Below are 12,373 nucleotides of genomic sequence, written 5' to 3'. Positions count from 1 at the left end.
ATCAATGTCAGCCTGCGTCAGTTTCTGTGTTTACTTTCTGTTGTATATGAAATATACAAGATAAAGTATAATCATCTTGACTATTTTTAGCGTTACCTGTCTACCTAATCTGTATGTACAGACGAAATACAACAATATTGCACGGATGAGCTAATAGATGCGCAGATGTGGAAGCGGGAGTAAATTCGGATAAAAAGAAGTATAAAGTATGTAATTCACACACTCATTCTCGAAGCTAATTTAACGCTTCTTAAAGTTTTGGATGTCATGGCATATACCGTAGTATGAAAAATTTTTCAAAAATTTGTCTACTTCATCTTAAGTTTGAGGCGCCTCGTTAGAATATGAGGTCAGTCTCATTAACGAAGGTATCTCGGCATCTGAAAAGTCTAAATAGAAGTAAAACAGTTAGGGGAAGAAATGTTGCACTTACCAACGGAGAATTATTTGGGTCAGATAAGAAGTGAGGGATGGAAATTGGAGAGACAATTAAGAGATGGATAAACAACAAATTGTTTGAAAGATTTAGGGCATTTAATTTTAGAAACTTTCGCGGTAGTGATAATGTTCAATAGTAACTGCTTTTCAATTAAGGAATACATCCTTATAGGTAAAGAGATCTATCAATGGATGAATTAATATGAAGTACAAAAATAGAAAGAATGTTATGCAAAAGTAGCAGAGAGAAAAAGGAAGAGGGTAAAGAGGTAATGTAGTGATGACAGCAATGTTGGAGTCCAAAGATGGAGAAAAAGACAGTTGCCGCGAGAGATCCTGTCGAGGATACTTAGGAAATGATTGTTAAAAGAAAGTCAACAACAAAGTGTATAGTACAAATGTTAACACGGGGAAGTATACGATAGAAAATTACAGGATACTATCAACCTGCCTTGAATCTCAGCAGGTTAAATTACAACCCCAGGGAAAAATAGTATCCACGATTTATGAAATAAATATGTCCCTAAATTACAAAAAGAGAAATTTGAATGATCAGATAACTAATGAAACAAAGCAAGAATAAAACAGACAATCACTAACTTAAAATGTCAAATATCTGCTATCGAATACGATAGTACAATACGGTGGGGACTCACTGCTCAACTAGATAAAGGAGTTGTTCAAGAAAATAATACAAATAAAAGATGTACCATCCAAATAGAAAGAGAGCAAAATAATATACCCGTTTTTAAACAGGAATGCAACAAAAATCCTGACAACTGATGGACCTATATTTATAATAAGGCAGATTACAGAGAATGGCATTGAATACAACAAAATAGCGTACATAGTGAGACTCTTGGAAAAAAGAAAAGTGCATCCCGATATAATAAATATTGTCGAGGAGCTGAACACCATTAACTAGACAAGAATAAGAACTGAGAATGGAGTGACACGTAGAGTATCCATACAATTCGGTACAGGATGGGAAGACGCTCTAACCCCGCACTCTTCCACTTGATCATGGACGAAATTAACTGACCTGAAAAGATAACATTCAAAGGGTACTATATTTATTGTAAAAAACTGTAACAAAATACAACATGAACATCTCGATGTCAAAAACAAAATCTCAAACAATAGTAAGGAAGCCACGCCATTGTAAATTCGCAGTGTGCAACAATCCTATAGAACAGCGATTCCCAAACTGTGAAAAATCTAAAGCTTTACATGTTTATTGCTTCGTTGATTACTAGCACAATCTGAATTTATTATTATTTGGTGTCTTACAGACGCATCTTACGGCAAGTCACTTGACGCCGAATGAGGTATTTTTCAGCCGTACGATTTCTTTATAAGAAGATACGCGGCAATACATGCAGAATGCGTTTAGGGCTTTTGTTCTGTGCTCAAAAGAAGTGGTTTCAGTGTAGTTTCTCACTGCAGTGCTTTAAAACTATTAATTTTCGTTGTATTTTTGAAATTGGTAAGTAAATATAAAATTTTTGCGAATACCTATAGCAAATGAAACGTTTTTTTATTGTTAACACATATTATTATAGAACTACTGTTTGTTTTAAAATCTGAATAATTGTTCTTTTGTGATTTTCGCGGCTATGTGATATTACTACTTACAAGAGTCGAATTTTATTTGTTACTTCGTGATTACTTTTATATAAATTTATTGAAATAAAAATAGTGCGTGGTCGCTATTACTACTTTTTTATACTGTTTTTTTCTTTTGCCTACATTTTAGCTTGAATCCATAACTTGTGTTTTAAAACAATTTATGGATTCTTGGTTAAAACGGGAATTTTGAAACAAGATGACGAAGAAAGTGTGGTTCCATCCAAACAGCAAGAAACAGTGGTAACAGCAAAGCGTGCACCAAAACGAAAATACGATGAGACTTATTTATATTGGGGGATTTACATGTACCTGACTACAAACAAAAAACACCAGATTTCTTTAAGACACAACTTAACTCCCTGGAAAAATCTCAACATCAACTGATAAAAATTGCTAAAACTGATGACGAAAAGACAACAGAGGTATCCTATCCCGTGAGTTATCGTATTACACGTAGTGGTGAAGCTCATACAATTGGAGAGACGCTTATAAAGCCTTTTATAAAAGACTTTGTGTCCTGCATAGTCAATGAAGAGTACGCTAAAAAATGATTCATTGCAATTATCCAATAGCACTGTTCTGCGTCGTATTGCCGATCTTTCTGCTGATATAGAAACAGAGTTAATTAATTGACTTAAATTTTGCAATGAGTTTGTGTTACAAATGGATCAGTCAACAGATGCTGCAGGTCTATCTGTTTTACTGGTATTTGTGCGCTATGTACATACATAAAAACAGCATTGAGGAGGATTTACTCTTTTGCGAATACCTTCAAGAAAGATCAACTGGAGAAGATATATTTAAGTGTATTAATAATCATATTATATAAAAACCAACTTGATTGGAAAAGATGTACCAATATTTGTACAAATGGTGCACAAGCAATGATGGGCAAGATGAAGGAGGTTGTGACTCGTATATTGGAAGAAGCTACAAATGCAACAAAAGCTAATAATGCGAATAATGTCGATATATTTAAATCAGATTCAGAAGTATTCAGATTGTGCACATCACAACGATACCTTATTTTGTTTGTCAGGTAGGAAGGCTTCCCACTGGTCAAAATCGTATAATAGAGACAGTGCGTTAGCAATTTACGTCTATTGAACATATTTAACCAACCAATGTCCCGAAGTTTATGCGAAATACGACCATACTTTCGAATACCGTATACAAACCTCAAACAAACATTCTGCACTCTTTGAATGCGTAGAGTATCAATACTATCAATTAAGGCGTGGTAAAGCGGAGCGCAATAGGCAAAATGAGATAGAAACAGTGAATCACACAGCTGCTTCTATAATGCACGAAGATTGGCATATGCTCTACGCATAAGTAACGCAGTCTGCTCTTTGTACCTAAATGAGTTATCCATGATAACACCCAAGTTTTTTACACTTTCACTTATCGGAATAGTAACATTATTAGTACTAATTGTAAACTAATTGTATACTAATTGTAAACGATTTGATCACCAAAGAACTACCGAATAAAATTGCTTGAGACTTAGAAGGATTCAAGTGGAGATTATACTTTAGTGTTAATTAATATAATTTTATTGATTTAAGTCATTATTTAAGTTCTGGAGTGCTGTTTGCCAGTCGTCCGGTGTAACAGACACATACATAATGATACTGCGTATCATTAGCGTACATATGTCCCGTGCAGTACTTTAAATCCTTCAATAACTTCGAAGTGTATATAGAAAACAACAGGGGTCCGAGAATCGACCCTAGTGGTACTCCTGCAAAAACAGGACGACGTTCAGAAAAGTTTTGCTTTACCTTAACCATCTGAAACCTGTCACAAAGGTACCACCTAAAAAGACTCAAAGCCACCGCACTAAACCCCATCCTGGATAGAATATTAAGCAAAGTATCGTGACTAACCGTATCGAAGGCTTTACTGAAATCAAGTAGCACGAGTATTGTAACTTCTCCCCTATGGGAATAGTAGAAATAAGTAGATCAGTCACCTTCATTAAAGCTGTGCCGCAGCTATGTCCTTCTCTAAAGCCCGTAAGAAATCAATTCCCTCCAAAAACGCAAACAATTGTTTGTATATAACCCTCTCCAACACCTTTGATAATACCGGTAATACGCTTGGTCTAAGGTCCCAATAGGTAGCGGAATAACGATTGCTGTCTTCCATTGCGAAGGAAAAACACTCTTTTCTAGGAAAACATTAACTATATGAGTAATAAACTGTAAAATATGACAGCCGTAAAGATTTAATGTGTCTATGCTAATATCATCTATACCGGTAGACTTCGATGTTATTGAACGTAACATTATTCCTATTTCATTAATTTCCATATTTCTAAAGCGAAATTGAATTTGATTTTTTAATTTCAAAGGCATCTAAATCTGGACCATCTGTTGAATCGACTCGGGCGCTTAGACCAAGAAAAATGCGTTTATTTCATCTGGATTATCCAAGCCCGGCGGAAGCCCTGTTGTAGACCGGCTACAAATACCCACCCTTCCCAGATCATTCCACGACTGCCTTGAGCTATTATGACCAATATCAACCATCAAATTACTAAAGTGAGCTTTTTTCTCGGACCTTATCGTATTAGTAGTTAAATTTCTTAGTCGTTTGTAATTTTGCTAATCTATAGCACGTTTATAAAGCCTAAATTTAGTTTTTGCATTATCGCGAAGCCTCATTAACAACTTTATATTTGCAGTGATCCAAGGAAGGTAGGGCTTAGTAAATATTCTGATAATTAAAGGAGCATGTACATTTAGCAACTTTAAAATGGAATGTGTAAAGAAAGAAACCGTATCATCAATGTTAGGCATACGAAAAATAAAATGCAGGGGAAGGTCATACAGATTAAGCAAAAAAGCATCTATGTTAATAGATGCCAACGCACGGTATGTTTTTGAAACAGGCTCTCTCAAAGGAGATTTACACGTAACATCACAGTATATCATGTTGTGATCACTATAACTACAGTCAACAACATCATTGTTTATCACAAGAGACGGGTTCGTGGTTATTATCAGATCTATTAATGTAGATGAAACTTTCGTAACTCTAGTAGGTTTTTTGATAAGCTGTATCGCCTCTACTGATTCAAGGAAACTCATGTGAAAAATAATAGATGGATCGTCAAATTTCAAAAGATCAATATTAAAGTCTCCAAAGCAAAAGATATTTAGAGATTCAGATAAACGCTCACTAAATGAGGTTTCCAAGATATCGTGAATCTCTCTGTAATTTGCTGCTGGAGGTTTGTACACGGTACCGATATGAAAAACCTCCGAACCCACCCTAAGTTTAACCCACAATTGTTCAATTCCATTGCCTTTTAGAGTAACCTCATACTTAAATCCATCTTTTATAAACATTCCTAAATATGTTTGAAAATAGTCATTGGAAACTTTTACCCCACGAACCCAAATGGAAAATCTGGCCTCCACGTATACATCCGAGTTTACTTTATTGTTCCGTAAAAATTTTAGAACTTAAGAAGTGTTCCACGGTGAAAAAAGTTTGGGAAACACTGCTTCTATAGCAGTATGTATAGCGGTATGAATCGGAAACAATTCCACATTCTGAAAAGGCTAAATACTTGGGTATAGTGATAGACCAGCATTTAAAATGGAATTATCATGCGGTATACATCTCCAAGAAGCTAAAGGCTTTACTGCCTAAATGTTATGCTATTCGTAACATACTCGATAACAAACTAAAAAAGTTGTTTTACGATACTATGGTACTGTCTCAGATTGATTATGGTATTGTTGTGTGGGGTGGAGCGTATAGTACTAACATAAAAATTTTGGAAAACACAAATAAATACGTAATAAAGGTACTGCACAATAAACTGCGGACCTTTTCCACAAATAGAGTGCTTAATGACACTGACAGTAGTAGCGTCCAAAAAAGATACATAATATTAAGCTTAATTCACGTTCATAAAACAAGGAATCTTTATACGGAAATCAATCATGAATATAATACAAGATCACATGCTAACAGATTAAATAAACTGCCAAAAGTGAATACTACCGTATATAAAAATTATCATCTTTACCGTGCATTGAAGTACTACACTGTTAAAACTTTTACGGAGTGATTTAACTCTTTCGGTATAAGGTGAAATATTACCGCGAAAAAGTGGTAAACCTAACTAAATTCTAGTAGGTTGCAACACTTTTCAGAGTCAAAATAACTTTGTTAAAAGATGTTAAAAATACGGTGTTAATCTGTTTACTCCTCACAGTGTAACTTTACACTTTCCAACTCTGCATTATGATTAAAAGTAGAATACAAATAATTCGGTGTAAACTAACTAAATTTTAAATTGTATTTACCCCGCTATGTAGGTTTCGTTGTGGTCATATGATCTATCACTTGATTCTTCTAGAGTATTGGCAATTTTTAGTCGAAGCAAGTCGCAGCGTGCACAAACGTTATTAAATCGTGGTACATTATTTTTTTAATAATATTTGCCATATTTTTGTTAAAATGTATGATTGGTGCATTCGCGTAACGTACGACCGAAAGAAGAGGGTTAAGTTAAGTGGGTAAGAATTGGCTAAACAATTGATTCATGAAGCGGTTAAGTATATTTTACTTATTGTTGATTTTGTTTATTTGTACAAATCATTATTTTATAAATACTCTACTTATTAGATAGAATTGCCGTGTATTAGCTGAATTGCTAGATAAATTGATACTATTTGCATTATTACTGTAAGTTTTATATATTATATTTTATTTAATTAAATGTTGGTGCCTAAACATCGCTCCACACGCCGTTATTTGTTGGTGCCACCGCTGGTTTGAATGTTAAGCACATGTGGCGTGGGAGTTGGTGGTTCAAGAATTGATCTTACATGGATCTTACGCATTTAACGTACCGACGCGACGCGCTAAAAAAGAGTTAGCTACTAATTATTTTGTGAATTGGATTGACGAAATTCTTGCTTTGCTGTTAAAGTATTTCTCGAGGTTGCTTTCGAAAAATAATAATTATTGTTCTAAATTCACTCACTACAAACTTAACCGAACATTTGAATTTTTCAAATCATTTTTTTCTTTATATTGTGAATTTAGGTTGCATAATAATAAACATTTTGACTTTTTAGGTTGCTTTAGATTTTCAATTAAAATTTCAAAACTTTGGAAGGTATAAAAGCAACTTTCCGAAATATATCGATAAAGTATTTAAAACGTACACTTCTAATATTCAAAAAGAACTACCGAAAGGTAATAACTAATAACAAATAAACTGTTTATGCGTTCTGTAAATGTTATTTTTCAGGTTGAGATAATGATAGAAATGCGATTTTAACATTATTTCCCTTATTACCTTATTATTACTTATTATTTTTAATATGTTGTCATGATGTAAGTTGTTACTATACAAATTTGGTTTCTTATTAACACAACTGCCCAATTTATTACATTAGATACCTACTACATTAATGCCTAATTTATTATTGAATTTTTAGTTATCTAAAACCTTAGATGAAGCTATTCATGAAAAGAAGACTGATCAACCGTTTCTTGTAGCTGTTGGTAAATCAAAATTAAATATACAAGACTATTATCAATTAAATATTAGCAATCGATGGTATTATGTTACCAGTAGAAGCCAAATCTTCTTGAGGGGGAAACTTCAAATTTACAGTAAATTGCAGTTAAGTATAACTTTGGGTTTTTATACTTATCCCATTGTGTTTTCAGATAGAATTCAACATGTATAAATGTTTTAAGTACCAAATTATTGTTTTTAAGCACATTATATTTCTACAAAATATGAATTAAGTTCTTATGTTTATTAATAGATTATTAAAACTCAAACAAATTTGTTCTGATTTTGATGACGCCCTGTTCAAGAATCCTTAAAACCCAGGTATAATACTGAAATAAAACTCCCCTAAGAGTTTTTAACACAAAATTTTACTAAAAAATAATAGCTGAAGTTATCCGGTTCGGTGTTACATTTATCTCCTTCAAGGATACCTTTAACAGTTAAAACCTAAACAGTTAATCTTATCCGGTAAAGTATTATATTTACCTCCTTCAAGGATGTCATTAACTAAAAAAAAGATTAATTTAACTATAAATAAATAGTTGAAGTTATCCTGTAAGGTGTTAGATTTACCTCCTTCGAGGATATTTTTAACTAAAACAAGATTAGTTTAACTATGTATAAAGAGTTCAGAATATCCGTAAAGGTGTGATTTCAACATAGAATCAGTTAATTAACAATTATCATTAGTTGCATTCCTCCACCTTATGTATAACCTATAACTACGTTTTAGGAGGAATTTAACTACACTTGGCAATTTATATTTGTTAAATTTCTAACTCCGTAAAATTAGTCTCCGAAACGGGTGGTCGTGAGGGAACTTCCAGATTTAGTTGAAAAAGAGTTAAATTTAGGTCCATGTTTTTAACAGTGTATAACCTCCTTCCAAGTGCATTAAGAGAGATAAAAAGAATTAAGACTTTTAAGGCCGAAATTAAAAAATTCATGGAAACCCATGAATATTTTGCAATGTTACAGTGACGCTGATGTGGTGTCTTCGGTGTATGGTGTGAGTGACTTTGGCTGTCTCCCTGGCTCCTCTGAAACACCCGAGGCGCCTCTAACAGGATTTTATTTGTTTCAGTTGGTTGTTAATGTGGGCAGAGTTGTTCGTTTTTTTTTTCGTTTGTAGTAGCTGCCGGGATATGTATGTTCGCTGATGGAATAATACATTGCAATACTAGTTTGCGAACTCACAACACAGATACATAAGTATCTATTGTGAGGAACGATATACCTTATTGTTAATTAGCTTACCAATGTATTGTAATATACATTGGTATTTTTATAAACATTTATATACACAAATGTTTTGTTGTGAAAGATAAATAAATAAATAAATAAAAAATCTGATGTTGAATAACAATTGAAACTGACACTGAACCCAGAACTAATTCTATACCTAGAACTAGAAACATTCGGCTTTAGCTGTGCGGCTAACCCCGATGTATCTGGTTATAGGTCTAGTGTTAGTTCTAGTTTTAGGTCAATAAAAATATACCAATCTAACGCTGGGTAACAACTAAAATTAGAGCTCACACTAGGCTAGAACTAACACTAGACTCAGTTAGAACTAGAAACATTCAAGTTTAGCCTTGCGCCTCTCAAGACATTAAAAGATTAAATGTAATAAATTTAAAAAAAGATTTATATGTATAACGTAAACATTTACTCATAAAATTTCCAATACAAAAACAAATTAAACCTTAAATCATTATAATGAATTATAAATACCAGTTTAATATTTCAATACTTTTAAGTAGATTGTTAAACAAAACAAATTTTATACCATCGTTTAAGTATAATCTATCCATTCAATCCCCCAATTAAAAGGTAAAGCACGCTCTGCTTCCGCCTTGTTTGTTCAAAATACGAAATTTGCGTTAATCTCGTTTACGAATGGAATATTCTAATTAGACCATGAACGAACGTACTTGACTTACCATATAATAGATTCCGCATGCGAAGCTTCCCTTTCTCACGTTGTTCCAACAACAACAAGTTGTCAGGATGGCCATCTTGTGATTTAATACTTCGACGGACCGCGTATCATTCTCCTTTGCACAATTTCAAAGTTTGTAACAAAACTAGACGATGAATTCAGATGACGAGGAACGTGACCTTTAACCTAGGTAGTAACTTTCGTCGGAATTGTATTTGCCAAGGGATAATATCCTGCAGGTGGTCAAAGCTACGTCAATTAATTCGTAGTCACGTTGGGAATTCAAGGATCTTCATTAAATTTCCAACTTTCAGCATTTCATTTCAACAGATTCATTTTATATAAAAGTAAAACGAGAGAATTTAAAAGTTTGAGTGCTTAGATTTTTTGATTTCTTCTCACCTGGAAAATAAAAAATTCTAGTATATAATAAAGAGATTATTTTTTAGTAGGGTTTTAATAATTCGTGTAGGTATTAAAACTGAAATAATTACACAAAATATTTATGGTTTGTTTATATTTATAATAGGCGTATTATATTTTCCGCTCGGATATAAGCGATTTATAATATAAATTGAGCGCTCAGGGATTGTTTATAAACAATATCAAGATCAGGATTTAAGTGTAATTTATGACATCAGTTTTTTACCTCTTTCTATATTAAAAAATGTACATCAAAGGATAACGGTTGTTTATTAAATCAGCGGAGCCATCGCAATCAATCACCAGTATGAAAAAGATGTTGGAAACATAATAAATAAATTTCTATCAAGTTAAAAGCTTGTTGATTCAGGAACGGATTAACTAATTTTGGGGTTCTTAAAAATAATTTTGATTATTAAGAATAAGTCTTAAATAAGTTATAAGAAATTTCGAATATTTAAATATGTAAAGGTTTTCACAAAACTTTTATAATTCTGAATAAGATTAGGAAGTTTCATTTTAATATTTGTTATAGCCCGATCCTGCACTGATTAATATGCGGATGTAGAAAGTTTATACAAAAATAATCATGGCTTTAGATTCGCTGTTTTTTCCTCAAACTTCAAAGGATTCATTATTTATAAATAGAAATTGATTAAAAATTAAATTAAATGTTATTTTTTATTTATTTAAAAAATAAATAAACCCCTTTCCAAGAGAAACATAATAATAATGAACTTATTACTAGGATTTTCTTGATATGCAAATTTCCAATTCCCTTTTGCCTTCAAACGTCAAATGTAAATTTTCTTTGTTCAACTCGACAGCTGGCTTTCGTTAATTTATTTTCCAGCATTAGTTCCCGTGAACCCACTCCCATCGGAGAAAATTACTGGGTGTATACGAATTCAATATCCTTTTCAAAGAAACAGATTATTCCAGTATGTTACTACACAAGAACATCAACTATGCTTTTTTCGTTTTCGTTGATTTTTGAATAATATTTATGATTAAATACTTACATTTTTATTAACGGACTAAAAAAAAACTTTTTGATTAACACCAAAAGTAAAAAGTACCACACTTTATATTGAATCGTAAATTGTGATAAGCGTCAAAAAAGGGAACACTAAATCTAATTCGAAAAGCACGTGGGATCAGAATCGGACATAGGATATTTACGGTGAGGTTGAACCGCTCATTAAAAATTAATCGGCGGAAAATGCGATCACGATTGCGTGGTATTCGAGCGAGCGTCGCGACGCTTTTTCACGGAAAATCGACGCTTTCGGTGTATCCGAACGCCAGTGCGCGAATACTGTGTGGACCGTGGAAATCGGAAAACTGGCCGTTATAGCGGTTGCGCATGGCAAGCCTCAGGTGGTTGTCCGAAAATTCCTTTAAGATTTCGAAAGCTCCGCACGAACTTTTGCGGTTTCTTTACCATAGGCCGAAACGATTAATTTCAGTTATGAGAGCGATTTCAAGCTGTTACCTATTATATCTTGTACGTTTATTGCTGATGGTGGGGATTTTATCTCTTCCACTATTATCGTTTTCCAAGACTTAAGTGCTTTTTCTTTTTAGTACTTCGTAAAGATTTCAATTCAAGCTTTTCTATTTAGTGGTTTTACGTTCTTATGAAAAATTTATTAGTAACTTGAGTATTTAACATTTTTAGAATTAAAATTATACAAATTTATTGAAATTCGAGCTTTTTTTTCATCCAAATACGTTTTATACTTGACCATTAATCACGGTTTGTTACTTGATATCTAAAATAAACATAAAAGATCTTATCCTACGTCGGTACTCTATTTAAGTGGTTAACTATAGATGTGTAGTGATAATGAAATTGATACCAATCCAATTTGATAAATTAAATACAAAAGCTTTCTTGCAACATAAAAAAAATCCTGAATACCTGAATACATTCCAATTTCGTAACGAAACCGAATTTATTTTAAAGCAATGTTATGGTTATTATATTATATATTATCATTTTTAGTTAAATTTCAATCAATTTCTGATGTAAATTTCAAAATATAAAAGACGCTATTACGTCGCGGTGGTTTATCTATGTTTTAAATAAATTATTAATAAGAGTGTTACTGATAAAAACTAAAGAACTGGAACCAGGTAATATAGGGGGTGAGATATTGCTCAACCGAATCTAAAACCAAATGAATTTTTGTACAACGTAATAATAAATCTTAAGAGAATGAAAATATCACTTATAACATCTAAAGGACCCAGAGGGTAAGGACCTCGAGGGCTTAGTGTAATCACTTCATTTAGCCGCTTATAGGGGAAACTTATACAGAAAAGGTTACGAAGGGAAATGGGCGATGTAATTAGCGAAGATCAAAGTGGAATCATGCTTGGGCGCT

At 32.8% G+C, this 12,373-nt stretch overlaps 1 protein-coding gene across 1 annotated transcript in view; it reads right to left on the bottom strand.

Annotated features, from left to right (window-relative positions):
- Window positions 1-11,295, bottom strand: part of LOC111424650 (uncharacterized) — a 112,228-nt gene extending 100,933 nt beyond the window's left edge. Inside the window, exons 1-2 of the mRNA XM_023058273.2 lie at window positions 11,006-11,295; window positions 9,562-9,962 (exon numbers count right to left, since the gene is read on the bottom strand). Of these exons, the coding sequence (XP_022914041.1) occupies window positions 9,562-9,636 (75 nt within the window). The 5' untranslated portion in view covers window positions 9,637-9,962; window positions 11,006-11,295. The remainder of the gene's footprint in view (window positions 1-9,561; window positions 9,963-11,005) is intronic.
- Between the last annotated feature and the right edge of the window lie 1,078 nt (window positions 11,296-12,373).

This window comes from Onthophagus taurus, chromosome 1, assembly GCF_036711975.1.
Source record: "Onthophagus taurus isolate NC chromosome 1, IU_Otau_3.0, whole genome shotgun sequence".
NCBI classification, from domain to species: domain Eukaryota; kingdom Metazoa; phylum Arthropoda; class Insecta; order Coleoptera; family Scarabaeidae; genus Onthophagus; species Onthophagus taurus.
The sequence above is the reverse complement of the archived record's forward strand: the minus strand, read 5'-3'. Positions and strand labels throughout refer to the sequence as shown.